Consider the following 19,041-nt stretch of genomic DNA (forward strand, 5'->3'; position numbering starts at 1 on the left):
TCGCTTGAAGTTAGATGCTGCACAGGGGTTACTGAGTAACAACATCAAACTCATAAGATAATTATGTCTAAGAGCTATGCATATAATCAGTTATATAATATAATGATCACCATACAAGATCATTTACCTCTGTGTAAAAGGACAGATATGGCAATGAAAAACACCTGTTCTACTGGCCCCACCGACCCAGTTTTTCCATGTATTCACTGTATGTATGTAAAATCAGCCATTTGGGGGCCAAAAGTGGATGAGTTTCAGTTATTTTGGGCATAAAATAGATTTAATTTGACTGAAGAAAACATGCGCGAAGATAGGGAAAAAAGAATTTGAAAAAACCCACATTTTATCGGCTAAAATGGAGCCATTTGACCACTAGGTTTTTGTGAAATCAGTGCTTCTGTGGTGCTTCCATATGATGCGCCAGCGCCGCACATGCAGATAAGCATCGTAAATGCATAGCGTATCTGTGCGTTAACAAATTGCGCGACTACGCAACATGATGCGTGTACCCCGCTGGTACAACAAAGATTTTTTTCCTTTTTAATTGTGAAAAAAGTCAAATAGTGAAATAAAATCACAAAATAGTGCAATTAGAGTTTACAAATCTGAATTTTCTTTCCTTGTATTTATAAAAATACATACAAAGTACATACATATCACAAAAACTCAATTTCGCGAATGAAAAAACGTCCAGAGTACACAGCCACATTAATTAGAGTGCACATCGCAGTGACATATTTAGGGTTGAATTGCAAAGGCTTTCCGAATTTTCCGACATTGCCTATTTCATTTCACTACCTTACCTTGTTACTTTAGCATTACTGAAACACTGCTGTAAACTATCTCCTAGACGATGATGCACCAAACTGTATCTGATGAAAGCACGCCCTCGTCCTAGTGAACTTTTGACCTTCAGGGGAAAAGGTGAAAGAAAGTTGTTTTTTCAACTGAGGTATGTGGTTATATTTAGGGATTCAGTCATGTTTCACCGTTGTTCATCATCGATTAACAATGATGCGTTCGCGTCGTCTGCGTGATTTACTTCGCAAGGGCAGCTCGGGCGGCTAAAAAAGCTGCCCACGCAAAGTAAACCATGCAGACGCGCTGGACGCGAGTTGTTAATCGGTGATGAACAACGGTGAAACATGATTGAATCCCTTTCAGCAACAAAAACAAGCTAAAGATCATCTAATTCACATGATTCTTTCATTCCGCATATCCATTTGTCATTGCCATTCAACCTTAAAAGAAGATTGATGATTTCCCTGTTGATATCAGCAATAAAACTAAAGAATAAAACGGTAATGTTTAGCTTTATACTTTAATGACATATTAAGAAAGTGTTTATGCATAAGTTCCAGGCATGATCAATTTTATGCGCTCACACATAACGCATACGCGTAACCTTGCGTTCACGTATACACTACTGGAAAAGTGTGGATTCATCACAGATTAACAACGCTTGGCTCCTGTACAAAGGTATAAGAAGAGTTGTTGAATAAAGAATCAAAGATATGTATTAAGCATTCAAATGACAAATCTAAATACCTTGTATATTTTGATGGGACTTCCAGCCAGCCCTTGCAAAAAAAATATGGAAGCATTTTGAATGAAAATATAGGACAGCGGAAGTCAGGGAAAAGTCCCGCAGATACTTTAATTTTTGCATAATGTATCCATAAGGCGACGAAAAAAGAAAACCCTGTTCTACGGGCCCGACCAACCCAGATTTTGAACAAATTTGGAAAAAAAATTTCCTATACAAATGAATGCCGACCCAAATTTCAGAAATTTCAGGAACAAATTTTTCTTTGTATTTTCTCAAGATGCAAATTATTTACAGATTTTGGTGATTTTTGGGTCATTTCCAAAAAAAAAAAGGGCCGACCGACCGACCCTACTTGAAAGGTCCGTCCGCCCGTAGAACAGGGTTTCTTTTTTTCGTCGCCTATGTGTGCATAATTTTGGACTGGTGTGATGTCTATAAATAATATACTGGGCAAGAAAATAGGGCCAATAAAATCTACCAACTGATCTATTGAAAATTGAGGCCCATATCTCCATTTGGTCATTTGTACCGAGTTTCCTCCCACACGCTACATTGTACACATGTAGGGACTGTACACTATGAGACTAAATTTGATATATCAGCTAATTCACAAAAGTTCTTTATGACAGAATAATATTCAAAATCCCTGAAGTTTGTCTCTTACCTCATTCATGGCTTTCACATATCTGACTCCATCATTTAGGCCTTTGATCTTAGAGAGGCATTGATAGATATAGTCCCAATAGTCAACACGACCTCGCCATACACTATTGCGAGCTGAGATAAAGAAAACACATTACTATTATTAACAATTAAGATATCACAGAAATATTATTGGTCATGAGGCATAACAAATCTTGTGTGCACATGGCAGGCCATTTTAACCATGTTGACTACCCTGGCTCTGTGGGGGCGAGCGTTGTCATCTTGGAGGGTTGCAGTAGGTCCCAAATTGTGAAGATATGGAATTGCAGCTTACTGCACAGGATAATGGTCAATTTGGCACATGCGGTCTGAGACTCCACTACATTCACAAGACGTGTACTCAGGCATGAAAAATGTGATTGTTTGAAATGTGGTGTCATTGTAAAGGGGAGAATAATGTAACTATCCATCGATATGCAACACGATATGAACATGTCACAAATAATCTGAGATATAGATGCTTGGAAAAACTTTCCAAACTTTTGTTGAGGAGTTTAAATGAAAAGGAAGTGATGGAGCATTTCAAATGGGATGAGGGAGTGGGAGTCAGGGAGTGATGCAGAGATACCGCTACAGGAGGAATGGGACAAGAATGTGGTTGATTAAGGGAGTAATAGGTAAGGGAGTGTGGAGGTACAAGAGCAAGCCTATAAATACAGGAGGGTGGAACTAAAATGAAAAGGAAGTGATGGAGCATGTGAAATGGGATAAGGGAGTCGGAGGTCAGGAGAGTGATGCAGAGATATCGCTACAGGAGGAATGGGACAAGACAGGGAAACACTTAGGGGAGTGATAGGTAAGGGAGTGTGGAGTATAGGAGTAATAATATGTAGAGGGTGGAACTAAATAAAAGGAAGTGACGGAGCATTTTAAATGGGATAAGGGAGTGGGAGGTCAGGGGAGTGATGCAGAGATAGAGCTACAGGAGGAATGGGACAAGACAGGGAAACACTTAGGGGAGTGATAGGTAAGGGAGTGTGGAGTATAGGAGTAATAATATGTAGAGGGTGGAACTAAATGAAAAGGAAGTGATGGAGCATGTGAAATGGGATAAGGGAGTGGGAGTCAGGGGAGTGATGCAGAGATAGAGCTACAGGAGGAATAGGACAAGACAGGGAAACTCTTACGGGAGTGGTAGGTAAGGGAGTGTGGTGTAATAATATGTAGAGGGTGGAACTAATTGAAAAGGAATTGATGGAGCATTTCAAATGGGTTAAGGAATGGGAGGTCAGGGGAGTGATGCAGAGATAGACCTACAGGAGGAATGGGGCAAGAATGTGGGTGATTAAGGGAGTAATAGGTAAGGGAGTGTGGAGGTACAAGAGCAAGGCTATAAATACAGGAGGGTGGAAATAAAATGTAAAGGAAGTGATGGAGCATGTGAAATGGGATAAGGGAGTGGGAGTCAGGGGAGTGATGCAGAGATAGAGCTACAGGAGGAATGGGGCAAGAATTTGGTTGATTAAGGGAGTAATAGGTAAGGGAGTGTGGAGGTACAAGAGCAAGCCTATAAATACAGGGGGGTGGAAATAAAATGTAAAGGAAGTGATGGAGCATGTGAAATGGGATAAGGGAGTGGGAGGTAAGGAGAGTGATGCAGACATATAGCTACAGGAGGAATGGGAAAAGACAGGGAAACTCTTAGGGGAGTGATAGGTAAGGGAGTGTGGAGTATAGGAGTAATAATATGTAGAGGTGGAACTAAATAAAAGGAAGTGACGGAGCATTTTAAATGGGATAAGGGAGTGGGAGGTCAGGGGAGTGATGCAGAGATAGAGCTACAGGAGGAATGGGGCAAGAATTTTGTTGATTAAGGGAGTAATAGGTAAGGGAGTGTGGAGGTACAAGAGCAAGGCTATAAATACAGGAGGGTGGAACTAAAATATAAAGGAAGTGATGGAGCATGTGAAATGGGATAAGGGAGTGGGAGGTAAGGAGAGTGATGCAGACATATAGCTACAGGAGGAATGGGGAAAGACAGGGAAACTCTTAGGGGAGTGATAGGTAAGGGAGTGTGGTGTAATAATATATATAGAGGGTGGAACTAAATGAAAAGGAAGTGATGGAGCATTTCAAATGGGATAAGGGAGTCGGAGGTCAGGAGAGTGATGCAGAGATATCGCTACAGGAGGAATGGGACAAGACAGGGAAACTCTTACGGGAGTGGTAGGTAAGGTAGTGTGGTGTAATAATATATATAGAGGGTGGAACTAAATGAAAAGGAAGTGATGGAGCATTTCAAATGGGTTAAGGGAGTGGGAGGTCAGGAGAGTGATGCAGAGATATCGCTACAGGAGGAATGGGACAAGACAGGGAAACTCTTACGGGAGTGATAGGTAAGGGAGTGTGGTGTAATAATATATATAGAGGGTGGAACTAAATGAAAAGGAAGTGATGGAGCATTTCAAATGGGATAAGGGAGTCGGAGGTCAGGAGAGTGATGCAGAGATATCGCTACAGGAGGAATGGGACAAGACAGGGAAACTCTTACGGGAGTAATAGGTAAGGGAGTGTGGTGTAATAATATATAGAGGGTGGAACTAAATGAAAAGGAAGTGATGGAGCATTTCAAATGGGTTAAGGAATGGGAGGTCAGGGGAGTGATGCAGAGATAGAGCTACAGGAGGAATGGGGCAAGAATTTGGTTGATTAAGGGAGTAATAGGTAAGGGAGTGTGGAGGTACAAGAGCAAGGCTATAAATACAGGGGGGTGGAAATAAAATGTAAAGGAAGTGATGGAGCATGTGAAATGGGATAAGGGAGTCGGAGGTCAGGAGAGTGATGCAGAGATATCGCTACAGGAGGAATGGGACAAGACAGGGAAACACTTAGGGGAGTGATAGGTAAGGGGGTGTGGAGTATAGGAGTAATAATATGTAGAGGGTGGAACTAAATGAAAAGGAAGTGATGGAGCATTTTAAATAGGATAAGGGAGTGGGAGTCAGGGGAGTGATGCAGAGATAGAGCTACAGGAGGAATGGGACAAGAATGTGGTTGATTAAGGGAGTAATAGGTAAGGGAGTATGGAGGTACAAGAGCAAGGCTATGAATACAGGAGGGTGGAAATAAAATGTAAAGGAAGTGATGGAGCATGTGAAATGGGATAAGGGAGTGGGAGGTAAGGAGAGTGATGCAGACATATAGCTACAGGAGGAATGGGAAAAGACAGGGAAACTCTTAGGGGAGTGATAGGTAAGGGAGTGTGGAGTATAGGAGTAATAATATGTAGAGGGTGGAACTAAATAAAAGGAAGTGACGGAGCATTTTAAATGGGATAAGGGAGTGGGAGGTCAGGGGAGTGATGCAGAGATAGAGCTACAGGAGGAATGGGACAAGAATGTGGTTGATTAAGGGAGTAATAGGTAAGGGAGTGTGGAGGTACAAGAGCAAGCCTATAAATACAGGAGGGTGGAACTAAAATGTAAAGGAAGTGATGGAGCATGTGAAATGGGATAAGGGAGTGGGAGGTAAGGAGAGTGATGCAGACATATAGCTACAGGAGGAATGGGAAAAGACAGGGAAACTCTTAGGGGAGTGATAGGTAAGGGAGTGTGGAGTATAGGAGTAATAATATGTAGAGGGTGGAACTAAATAAAAGGAAGTGACGGAGCAGTTTAAATGGGTTAAGGGAGTGGGAGTCAGGGGAGTGATGCAGAGATAGAGCTACAGGAGGAATGGGGCAAGAATTTGGTTGATTAAGGGAGTAATAGGTAAGGGAGTGTGGAGGTACAAGAGCAAGGCTATGAATACAGGAGGGTGGAAATAAAATGTAAAGGAAGTGATGGAGCATGTGAAATGGGATAAGGGAGTGGGAGGTAAGGAGAGTGATGCAGAGATATCGCTACAGGAGGAATGGGGAAAGACAGGGAAATACTTAGGGGAGTGATAGGTAAGGGAGTGTGGAGTATAGGAGTAATAATATGTAGAGGGTGGAACTAAATGAAAAGGAATGGAGCATTTTAAATGGGATAAGGGAGTGGGAGTCAGGGGAGTGATGCAGAGATAGAGCTACAGGAGGAATGGGACAAGACAATGGTTGATTAGGGGAGTGATAGATAAGGGAGTGGGAGATACAGCAGTAGGCCAAAGAGTAAGGCAGAGTGGAGCTAAAAGTATAGGAAAGGGTATAGGCTAGGGAAACAATGGGACAAGGCAGTAGTTGATGAGGGGAGTGATAGGTAAGGGAATGTGGAAGTATAGGAGTAGGCCAACAAGGAAATGTGGATGGAGCTAAATGTAAAGGAGTAAGTATGGACTAGGGAATCAATGAGACAATGCAGCGGTTGATTAGGGGAGTGATGGGTATATGGGGTGTGGAGGTATAGGAGTGCACCTATGAGTAAAGGAGGGTGTAGCCCAGGATGTAGCTGGGATGTATATGTACCTCAGTGCAAAGGGAGAGCTATGGAGTAGGGCATGTAAAATGAAGTAAAGGATGAGTAGGTAAGGAGAGTGACACAGCGATAGAGCTAATAGAGGAGTGGGAAAAGGAAGTAGTGGATTAAAGGAGCGATATGTAAGGGAGTATGGCGGTATAGAAGTAAGCCAACAAGTAAAGCATGGTGGAATTAATATAAAGGAAGGGGTAAGCCATGGAAGAAATGTGGATATTGTGGTAAGGGAGGGGTAGTCCAAGGGAGTGAGGAATGGGACATGGTGGTGGTTGATTAGAGAAGTGATGAAAGTGTGGAGGTATAGGAGTAAGCCTATAAGTAAAGGATGTTGGAGCTAAATGTAAAGGAATGGTATATGCTATAGAAACAATGGGACAAGGTAGTGGCTGATTAGTGGAGTGATAGGTAAGAGAGTGTGGAGGTATAAGAGTAAGCCAGAGTACGGCAGAGAGTGGAGTTAAACGTATAGGAACAGGTATAGGTTAGGGAAACAATGGGACAAGGCAGTGGTTGATTAGAGGAGTGATATGTAAGGGAGTGTGGAAGAATAGGAGTAAGCCAAAGAGTAAAGTATGTTGGCGACTAATATAAAGTTAGGGGTAGGTCGTGGAAGACATATGGTAACAAAGGGGTCAGGTGAAGAAATAGAGCTAGTGGAGGAATGGGACGTGGAAGTGGTTGGTTAGAGGAGTGATTAATAAAGGAATTGTGGAGGTATAGGAGTAAGCCTATATGTAAAGGAGGAGGGTGTAGCTAAATGTAGAGGAAAGAGTATATGTTAGGGAAACAATGAAACAATGTAGTCTAGTGGTTAATTAGAGGAGTAATAGGTAAGGGAGTTGAGGTGTAGGTGCAAGTCAATAAGAAGGGAATAGGAAAAAGAATAGGACAGGGAAGCATCATTGGACAAGTGGACATGGTGGTTGTTGATTAGGGAAGCAACTAGGTACAGGAGTGTGGAGGTGGAGGTATATGACTATGTCAAAGAGTAAGGGAGAGTTGAGCTAAATGTATAGGAAAAGGCATATGTTTAGGGACATTATAGGATAGGTAAAGGAGTGTGAAGGTACAACCCCAAGGTAGTGGTTGATTAGGGAGTGATAGATAAAGAAAGTGTGGAGGTATAGGAGTAAACCAAACTAAGAGAGAATAATATCACAATAGGCAAAGGAATGAGTAAGTAGGTATAAAAGGATGATGGAGTATGGGCGCAGTGTGGTAAGGAAGGTGTGGGCCACAGAAGGAAATGGTTAAGGGAAGGTGTCATTTGGGGAGCATTTGTGGTGAGAGAGGGATTTGGGTAAGGTAAAAGTAGTTTGGGGAACAGAAAGAAGAAATTTGTGGGTACAGGGAGGGGTAGGTAAGGATGGATTAAAGAATGGGAACTATGTGAAAAGGGGTGGGATAGGGGAGCTTAGGGGATGATTGGACAATTGAGAGTGCTTGATAGTTTGGAACTAGGGAGCGAAACTAATTATGAATAGGACAGGCAAGAGGTGTAAAGGGTGAGTGGAGGGGCAACTTGGTCTATCCCCATTTCCCAGCTTCCTTTACCCATCAATCCCTTCAAGGTACCTCTATCACCCCTCCCCACCCTTCCTTTCCCCAATCCTCCTCCAGCACACTACATTTTTTCCAAAAACTGCCCTTTTATATCATTCATTAATTTTGCAGGGATTTACTTCAGTCACATATCTAATAGTCCACATAGTTTCTATAATTTATTAACTTCTGCTTTTGTTATTAGAATGCTCGGCTTCATAGTAGAAGCCTAAACAAATTGCTACTAAGGACGGTATTTCACGTCCTTTGAGCGGGGTATTGGGATAAGTTTTCAACTAGCAATAATCGCGCCTCGGATAAACCTCATTGGCTACGATATCGCCTCTGCGCAAAGATACACATGACCGGTAGGCAATTTACTATGTAATTTTGGGCAGATATATATTCCATGGTGTTTTATTGACAAAGGAAGTGAATAATAATCATGAACGCTGTTCACACGTTTCTGACATTTTTCTTTACATATTTCTAGAATACTTCTAAAGAATAAAAAGTGCTAACTTTCCACAAATGGAACGATTTTGACACCAAATTTCAAGTAAAAGTTGATTTTCTTGTTCAGTAGCACAATGCTGATGGCAGTGAGCAAGCAACTATAACCACGCCTTGAATCGGTGATGACGTCACCTACTGCATATTTACATTTTCAGTGGGTCAATTGATCTGTGCCTGTTTGAAGGCTATTGCTTTGTCATGTGAGTGGAATTATAAACATTGTATTTCCTGTATTACAGCGCTCAAAGAACACTTGGAGGTCGATTTATTTTACTAAAATTGTCTGAGTACAATTGATTGAAACTATAAATAATGATAAATACAACTATTAAAAAATAAACAATAATAATTATTTTATTTATATTAAAGATAAATATGCCAGTCATGCCAATAATTTCAATAAATTGCCATTTTTAATATAAAACTAAGAGAAACAAATAAAAATGTAAACTGCAAACCAAAATATACAATTTATCAGAGAAACAAATAAATAAATAAATTTCACACATTAATAAATAAGGAAATACAGTGGATAAAAATATATAAATATGCATAAATTCATACAAACGAAATAAAATAAATAAATACATTATTAAAAAGTTATAAAAACAATTATGAATTCGCTGTGAATGTGGCTGGAGAAAAGGTGAATTTTGCTGCCCCTTCATCAACAGCCCGAAAAGGTTGACCCAATATTATTTTGGATGGTTTGAAAAAGTGAAGCCCCCCCCAAAAAAAAAAACAAAAAAAACCAACACAATAGTACTAGCAACTTAAAAACTAATTTTTTGTATAATTCCATTTGTTACACTATTTTCAACAATTTTTCCGCCCTTTTTCTTTAATAATTCTTTTTGCCGCCCTATCACCCCTTCCTTTTTTGCCTCCCCCAGCTTTTACCACGGGTAAATTTCAAAAAGTATGTGATAGCTGATTTATTCCTCAACCACACCAAGTATTTAGTTATGTTTAGTTGTGGCGATAAAATACCCAAACAATTATGTTTCCGACGATACAGTTCTTTCAGGGATACCCTACTTACCCTTCATGTCTATCTGCAGCAAATATTCCAACTTAGCACAAAATTTATGCAATGGAATACTGTCATCTGTGATAGGTACCTGTCCTTCTTGGTACTCCTTTTTGACATCGTGCAGGCAATCTACAATTCATTGATTCAACAAAGAGGTACAATGGGTACAATACTGAGGTGAGCAACATTAAATGGATGTTTTATACAGTTACTTTGCTGGCAAAATAGATTTCAATACTATATTAGGCCAAAAAAAAATATTGTTGTGTTGCCCTCAAGTGGGAAAATGGGAAAGTTGGGTCGGACGGTCGGATTTCTTTTTTTCTTTTTTTTCAAACCTTCAGTTTTTTATAAACCCCTCAAATATTAAATAATGCTTCTTCAATTAGGAAACATTTGTCAATTTTGACTTCTGGATACCTGTTAGACATCAATTAAAGACTAGTCTTTCAATAAAATATTAATTTTAAGTGAAAAACATTGATTTTTTGAACAAATCTGTAAAAATCATTCAAAAAAAAAAATGTAACCCTGATTTTTCAGGATTTAGGGTCGAGCGGTTGAGGGCAACACAACAATTTTTTTTTTTTGGCCTTATCTAATAAGAAGGTGCTTCCCTGATGGCAATGGGAAGGGTATTCCACAAACGTGATCCTGCATCTGAAAATGAATTGGAACATGGATCCTAGTGTGTGATCAACAGTAGGATCTGTGAGTATGATGATGACTTAATGAGGAGCAATCAAGCCTCAAAATTCTTTTAATTTTGGGTGCTACTTTTGAACAAAATTTCCCCTGTAATTTAACTTTCAGGGGCTACTTTCAGGATTTCGGAGGCTAAATACTATAAATTCCCAATTACTTAGAGCCACAAGCCTCAAAATAAGTTCCTTTCAGGGGCTACTTTCCATTCAAAATCACCCCATACTTTAATTAGACAGCTATTTTGGCATTTTCAGGGGAAAGTCATCCTTAACCCCTGTCTATTTTGAGTGCTGGGAGCAATATCATTGACACATTAGGTATAGTGGGTAATGTGCTCTTTGCACCACAATTCCACAAATCAACTGTCAAAAAAATGGTAGCAAAATTTCTAAAACAAACAAGTACAAAATACTAATAACAAAATCAGAGAATATATCTTACCCAGTCTTTATGTTTCCAATATTTTCAACTGTGTGCTTACCTTTTATATCCTGCACAATTTTGGGAAGTTTTGTCTGTGCCATGATTCATTGGTCTGCCCTGCCCTGTAAAATTATAGTTTTATGAAAAGTAATAATTACTCCGCTCCACTCGTCTTCATGTTTTATTTGTTTTGATGTCAATTCACAATAAAAACATATGATAATATGTTACCCAACACTACTAACAGGTGTGGGTTATACAACCATGATGTTTTAGATTCCTTAAGGCTCCAGCTTACTTGATGCAGGATGATCTCCTGAGCATTTGGACACTTTTTTATACTGAAATCGGCCGAAAATGAGTAGGTGCCAGCCAAAAAAGTTATTCACACCGGGGGGGCCATTTTGCATCAAAAATATTATTCTATACGCCTTATTCTATTGATACAGTATTGGCATTGATCTATATTATTGGTTCCAAAGAATCTGTATTTGAAAGTTGTGTAAGATTAAGGGCATCCGTATTCTAGGAAAATACCATTGAAGTCAAAATGCTCAGGAGATCATCCTGCATCAAATAAGCTGGAGCCTTTAAAAGGAATCTGAAACATCACCCTTTTTTTTAACCCAGGGCTGTATAACCCACCCCTACTACCAAATGAGGCACCTTGCTACAATTCACAGGTATACCCCATTTATGAGCACAAAAGGTCAAAAAGAATCAAAATGTAGATGAACTTTGTCTTTGATAGGCCTACATGTCAGTGTCTTAGCTAGAAATTGAGGGTTGCCCATCATTTGAATAAAATTGTCTGTCCTAATTTGACCTTTAAAACATTTACCAGACATCTATAGCCCATTGGGGGTTCAAAGAGTTCAAATATATGCTGATATGGGTTGTTTTACAATCAGGGTACATTTGGGCTGAGCACCATATTGTGCCCTGTTTCAAATATTAGATTAACTTATGATTAAAAGTTGCCATGCCTAATTATTGGCCCCTGTTAGTTCCACCTACAGCCACAAAGAAACTGTTCGAAATGCTTAGCAAATGATGAAAATATACATTTCTGTATGATTTTGGGACAAAATAGCTGTCTCATTTGATCTTTGTGAACTTTTCAAATGATATATCACTGCCAGCAATAACATAAAAACATATTTTGACAGTTCAGAAGTAATGTTTGAATCATGATTGTTCAAAATTGAGAACCATGTAAGATTGCGACTGTTTCATTAATTGTACCATTTCTTCAAATTTATGTTCAAAATTCCGTCAAAAATGTCCTCTCCGAATACAAGCTCGTAATCCATAGTTAAAATTGACCCAAGACTAAAATTATATTTTCTTGAAAAACCCTTATATATATCCTACAAACTCATAATAAACACTTAGTCCACTTACACTTAGTTTCCATGTATCACATGTTTGAAAGTTGGACGTCAGGCTTCCGACAAAATGTGTCCTCTCCGAAAAATGGGGTATACAGAAACATGTGTATCAAAAACATGTTTCTGGCATAACTTGAAACTCTGAACACTTGACGCCTAAAAATTTTACAGATTTCCTATTTGACCCATCTACAACACAAAAACAAATAAATTGAGGAAAAACTAGAGACTTCATTTTTCACCCCCAGTGAGACAATCTGTGTACCCTGATTGTAAAACAACCCCTATGGCCTTGTTCTACAAATTGGGTCTACTAAAAAGGTCAATTAGCTTCTTAAAACATACAATTTATAATATAGCATCTGTCAAAGGCATTAATTTTGCCCGTCCCAGGAGAAAACTGGCCGTCTAAAATGACGGCCAGACGGGTGGCTAGCTAAGACCCTGCTACATGTACATGTACATAGGCTTGGCTTCATCCAAGTGTTAAGGAAATTCTTTCTACGGTATTGATTTTTAATATTTTAAAACCAAATGAGAATTTTAAATTTGATGTTGATGACTTGGTTTTGAACAGACAAAAATGATCTGTCATGAGTGTCATCATCACCACTTTTTGGAAATTTTGCACCCACCCACAATAAATCATGGATACGTACCTTTGTGCAATCATTTATTGCTGACTTGACTATAGCCTATGTATTAATTTTTGTGCTATAGCGCAGTGCTGTACGGTGCGACCATTTTAGGCGCATTGGCGACTAGATATTTTTCTGATGCGACTAAATATTCCATCCCTGGCGCCAATGGCGCCCAACTGTTGAAGCTTTTAATCGCCAGCAATGTACGAATGTATGCTATGAATATCCATTTATCATGTCTCGATGGGGACTTCCTGGAAAACATATAGGCCTACCTACACTGTAATGCTGTGTATTAAGTATGTAGCGTTCAATGGGAATATGTAGATTGAGTACAGCAGCTATGAACATTCAAGTTCACACGTGGCTGTTCAGTTGGCGCCTCAGATTTTTTACCTGGGAGCAAAATGTGGGCGCCCAAATTTATAAAGTTAGGAGCCATTGGCGCCTCAATCAGTTTTTGCACCGTACAGCACTGCTATAGCGGCATAGCCATATTGATATAATATGTTTAATGTCAATTGCATGTATTGTATTCTAAAACTTGTAAATATGTGATGTGTCATGTCAAAAGCAGACACTTTTGGGCAGGTTATCAATTTTGAAGATTTTACATATCTTAAATATAGAGATATTTTGCTCCACAACGCTGTTTTCCCCAATGAAATCGGACATTCCTAAGCGAAGATATTGAGTTTGTAAGTATGGTATTATAAAATTCGAAATTGAGATATCGGCCTTTAAATATATTATTGACAATGTTGAGAGTAGGAATTACCTTGAAAAATGTCTCAAAAATACAAGATGCCAGTTATATTGAAAACTATCAGACAATATTTTTAACATTAATAACATCACAAATTTGCAACAAACCCAAATTGTGAAAAAATCACCCGCGGGCAGATTTTTGGCTATTTCTCCATTTACGATCCTGCCCAAAAGTGTCTGCTTTTGACATGACATGTCACATATAATGTTTTAAACAATTATTGCACACTTTTTGCACACAAAAAACAGATTCAGCTGCAATGTGAATTTTAATAAAATAACCAATAATGTGACACCCAATCTTTACAGGATGGAGTTAGTAAAGATGTTACAATCAAATTGGAAGTGAAATTGAATATAATTAAGTTTTACAATATAAGGGAAACAATACACTGTTCAACAATGTATCGGGGGAAATGATATACTTAGGGGTACACTATTTGATCTCCAGGGGGCAGGGTCTTAGCTAGAAATTGAGGGTTGCCCGTCATTTGAATAAAATTGCCTGTCCTAATTTGACCTTTAAAACATTTACCAGACATCTATAGCCCATTGGGGGTTCAAAGAGTTCAAATATGTGCTGATATGGCCTTGTTCTACAAATTGGGTCTACTAAAAAGGTCAATTAGCTTCTCAAAACATACAATTTATAATATAGCATCTGTCAAAGGCATTAATTTTGCCCGTCTCAGGAGCAAACTGGCCGTTTAAAATGACGGCCAGACAGGTGGCTAACTAAGACCCTGCCAGGGGGCATAGGAGTTTCTTGAAACACTTTTCTCACTAGTGAGATGAAAAAACTCTTTTGCCCCACTGATGCAGTGATGAGTACAAAATCATGACAATTTTCCCCACCCAACTTTGGATAAAGGTACATGAAAATAAAATTTTAAGAAATTGGTTTCGCTGCCTTCGGCAGCCAAAAAATATTTTACCCAACCAAATTCCTAATTAAATGGACATGTCCAAGGCTTATACTAACCCTAACCCGCCAGGGGCTTTTTGGCAACGGAAAGGGAAAGAAGGAAGGAATAAAGAGAGAAAACAAAGAAAGAAGTTGTTTGCTCCGGGTGGGATTTGAACCCGAGACGGTAGACCCCTCGCATGCCCACCACTGGCTCGGCGACACTTTGCCACAGGTCTTGGGCTTCGCTGGCCAGCGAAAGCGTGCCTATATGGGTCATTCTTCGGTAAGGTGACTAATTGCAGTCCCGCCACTTTCAGGAGTCGTATTGATGTTCCTTTTATATCTTAAAACATCAAAATATTAAAAGAAGTTCTTATTTTCGAGAAAATTGCTTATACAGGGTGTCACAACCCCCAAAACCCCATGTCCCGATTGGAGTCATCAAAACTTTTGATGCTGATATCTTTTAGTGGATAACTTCAGCATCGTAAAAAACACCGGGAATGATAAGTTATTTATTGTATTGTAGAAAAAGTTATTGTAACACATCTTTCATATAGCCAGGATTAAAAAATATATATTTGACGCAGAGAGCACAAGTCAATATGCAGTAAATTCATTTAGACATTTTCCCTCATGTTGGCGCAATAAATTCATCAAAACTATAACCATTTCTTCACTCATACGGGTGGGTACCTTTATTAATCATCATCTCCGAACGCTTCTGATACCTAAAATGTTCGCATTATTTATTTTACTTTTTTCAAAATTACAACAGTTGTGCGTTTATTTCTATTAACCTCCTTTATTGACCATGTGTATGTTATAGTTTTACCACTAGGGTCGTAAGTTTGTTCATTTCGTAATATACCATCACGTCATATCCGTCACAATTTTGTGACGGATATGACATTCGGAGATGATTTTACTATGAGAGAATCATTTCCGTCACGTGACGGAGATGATACAGTAGAAATTCCATTCATTGAAAACATCTCCGTCACTCTTCAGATAATGCCCTGATTTGACCTTAAAACTGGTCAAATGGAAATGTAATATGTTGCATAATTTTGGTTAGGCACTTGAAACTTGATTCTGAGTTTAGCGTCCACCGCCCACGTTATGAATTTTGTGCCGCGTTTGAGATGTAAAATCTGAAAATAATTCATTATTTTGCAAATTACTACTAAACCAGAAAGAAAATTTGTTCTGCAAAATTTTTAAACCCCTTTTTTGTATTTGAACCTTTCAAAAACTATAGAAAGCCTTGAGAACTATTAGATGAATCCATCTAAATATTTTAGCATTAAAAAATATACAGGTTTTTGACCCTTGCTCTATCCAATTATTTCAATTATACCTTTGGGATACCCGACTAGAAGAGAAATCAACCTAGCCAAAATGTTTTTACCAGATGGACATTGTTGATGTTGTAAATAATTTTATAACTAGGAAAGACCTAGTTTTGACAAATTGGTGCCAAAAATTTATTTCATAATGTTCTGCATGATTGTTATCATGGTTATTTTTGTATTTAATGAGTCAATCCCCCATTTCCTACTATCCTCAAATGTATACTGAGAGGTTAGTACAAATTGGAGTGAAGAAGACTGGCATGGTAATGGTATACTCCGGAATACATTTAGTTTGTTTTAAAACTTGAAAAACAAAAAGCAAGATAATTATACTTTTATAATTAGAATGAACAAAAGCGCATACATGTAAGCATTGGTAAAAGGCCGCTGATAATGAAACCTTGAAAATAATGAATAATGAAATAGTTGCCTCATTATGAGCTGAAAAAAATGGGACGCTAAACTCAACATCAAGTTTCAATAGCCTTATACTCCCTTCCTTTGTAAGTAAAAAACAAATGTTCAATGTGCGACACATTTTTGGTATCAGTTGAACTTCGTTGCAATTGTGACGGAGATAACGACGGTGACGGATATGACATTAGCTGCAGAAAAAGCCAAAAAAATACATCAAGCTGCTAATAAAGATTGAGCCAAACACTTTTTTACTACAATGGAGACATATCTCTTTCTTAATCTGTAAAAAAATTAACAGACAAATCATTTTGAAATGTCAATTTCCAAACCTTCAAATATGCACCTTACCTAGCTCGAGATACTCTAGCTAAAATACAGGTTTACATTTACTATCTTACATTATCTTGCTGTATTTCAGCTAGAGTGCCATATGTAGCGCTTCCGGGTTTTTTTTATAGAACAATACTGTTACGTAAGAGGAAGAAGAAACCCGCCCCGGAGCCCGCCCTACTCATTATTTCATTGTACTTATTGCAATTTGCCTCCACACATTACATTATCAGCACAAAGCTTTTGTGAGGACTAGTGAGTGGATAAGAAATTGACAGCGGAGGATACGAACGACACACCGATTTTTAGTTGCCAATCATGAATTGCCGCAACGTTTTAGGATTTAACTGCATGGCATTCCGCAAGCACCATGACAAATTATGCCGTATTTTTCCAAAGATCATCTCATATGAAGTAAGCTGAATGCGATCTGTACTTTTGTAACATTCCGATCACTTTTGATCACCTGTTATCGGCGAATTTGCTTGAAAACACGCGAGTTCATGTTGTGTAAACACTGATGATGCATGAATGTACGATATCCGGGTATCTAGTAGGCCTACTACCTACATGGATCCATGGGTTTCTACAGTCTGAGGCCGATCCGAGGGCTGATGACACACAGGCGGTGGTGGAAGCGATATCGCAATTTTTGACGTCGCCATTGGATTTAGTTCCAGTAACTGTAACTCGTCGTACCTAGAGTTACAGTTCACTCTATTATTATCTTTTCCACAAATAAGAAACATCACAATATGTGGGCTCATTTTGGGCTCTAAGGATGCAGCTGAGGAACTCTCTCAAGGACAGTTTGGGCATGCACTGACGATTTTAATCCCATTGTACCAGGGTTTGGGCGTGCTTGGATGATTTTAATCCCACTGTACTAGTCTATACTCCCAAAGTTGAGGTAATTGATCAACATCTCATCTTTTGGGTGGGTTCAAAATTCCCAGGGTTGGCAAAACCTGCAATCTTCATGGGAGTAATTTACTTAGTGCAAAAGTGGTCAAAATATTGCTCTGCAAAATGTCTTGATTTTCATGATTTGGATTTATCATATTGAGCAGCATTCTACTTGTGATGTTTCTACACTGTGTAGAGAGGGTCTACAGCATCTCTGAGGTAAAACTGACAAATACAAGGTATATTTCTTGATGCTTGAAGTTTGGATTTCTTAACGTACAGTGCATCCCTATGTACCGCTGCAAGACTTCAGGTCAGTAGATGTCATTATGTTTATGATAAAGACTGAAGTCTTGCTGGCAGGACTACATTGGATTAACACATAATCTTCACAAACAATTCTAAATTTGTTATGTGGTGTCAAAGCAAAATTATCTGTACTCTAAAACCGCTGGGGTACGACAATGTACCACACTGTACGTATGTTATTTTTCAATTTATAAATGCTAACTGTGTATTTTGAATGGGGCTGTCAGCCTTTTATTTTCGCCAGCCTCGAACGTCACGTGTCGCGTGACCTATGCCGCCTGTGACACACATTCGATGGGTGCAAGTACTACCTACCTCGAGTCACCGGCACTGACTAGCTTTGAAGTTCAGCGTGTTCTGCGTTTAACTTAAGTGTTAAAGTTAAAGCATTACTTGGTGCGTGTACATACTTTTACACGCACAATCAATGTGCTGCATATGTACACGTACACGCAAGAAGCCACGCTTAGGCTTAGCCACCGCAGCACACGATGAACTTCATATTCTTCAAAGTTAGTGCTGGTGACTCGAGGTAGATAAATGTAGGTATCCTAGGTGAATTCAAATTTGCCATCAAACTGCATCATTTTATATATCAAATTAAAGCCCTTGAGTAAACAAAGCCAAAACTGAAAACCTTTTTTTTCATAGCACTTTCCGTAGCAAAGTTACATCTTGTCAAAGCCTGACTTTCATCAAAAAGATTCATCTAGCAAAATTCCCCAAAACGGCATTTCGGGGTGTTTCTAGATCTTAGTCTCATGGCGATAGCAGCTTTTTTAATGGAACTGCTATCAAAATCCCTCTGAAATTCCATGTGCGGGTGACTTATCACCATAAAAATTATATATTTGGGTCAAGTGAAGTATAGAAAACATATTTATGTAGGTTTCTTTCTTCGGGCACAAGTTTTAAATTTCTATGTAAAAATGCATTGACATTGTCGGCGAATTTGGCTGACCAGCAAATGTGTTAACTAAGGTTTGCCTGGGTTACCTAATACATGTAGACTAGCTATACATGTATAGTGGGTGGGAATTCCAATTGAATGAACGCAGCTTTCAATAGCGTGACGAATTTTTGTGTACACTGCGCGATGTACGCCAGCGTGTGCGACTGTGCGTGAGTAACGCGGAAGTGAATGCAACCA

General features: G+C 38.9%; 1 protein-coding gene and 1 non-coding gene across 5 annotated transcripts in view; both read right to left on the reverse strand.

The window, feature by feature from the left end:
* The window catches only part of LOC140142446 (FYVE and coiled-coil domain-containing protein 1-like), a 55,597-nt gene that overhangs the window by 36,049 nt on the left and 507 nt on the right, over positions 1 to 19,041 (reverse strand). For all 4 annotated transcript variants that reach the window (XM_072164426.1, XM_072164425.1, XM_072164424.1 and 1 more), the window contains exons 2-5: positions 10,926 to 10,989; positions 9,749 to 9,868; positions 2,214 to 2,326; positions 804 to 910 (exon numbers count right to left, since the gene is read on the reverse strand). In XM_072164426.1, coding sequence (XP_072020527.1) covers positions 804 to 910; positions 2,214 to 2,326; positions 9,749 to 9,868; positions 10,926 to 10,968 — 383 coding nt within the window. In that variant the 5' untranslated portion in view covers positions 10,969 to 10,989. The remainder of the gene's footprint in view (positions 1 to 803; positions 911 to 2,213; positions 2,327 to 9,748; positions 9,869 to 10,925; positions 10,990 to 19,041) is intronic.
* On the reverse strand, positions 8,405 to 8,547 carry LOC140143200 (U4 spliceosomal RNA). The gene has a single exon (XR_011857690.1). It is a non-coding gene; the product is annotated as a U4 spliceosomal RNA (small nuclear RNA).

The sequence above is a fragment of the Amphiura filiformis genome, chromosome 20, assembly GCF_039555335.1.
Source record: "Amphiura filiformis chromosome 20, Afil_fr2py, whole genome shotgun sequence".
NCBI lineage: Eukaryota > Metazoa > Echinodermata > Ophiuroidea > Amphilepidida > Amphiuridae > Amphiura > Amphiura filiformis.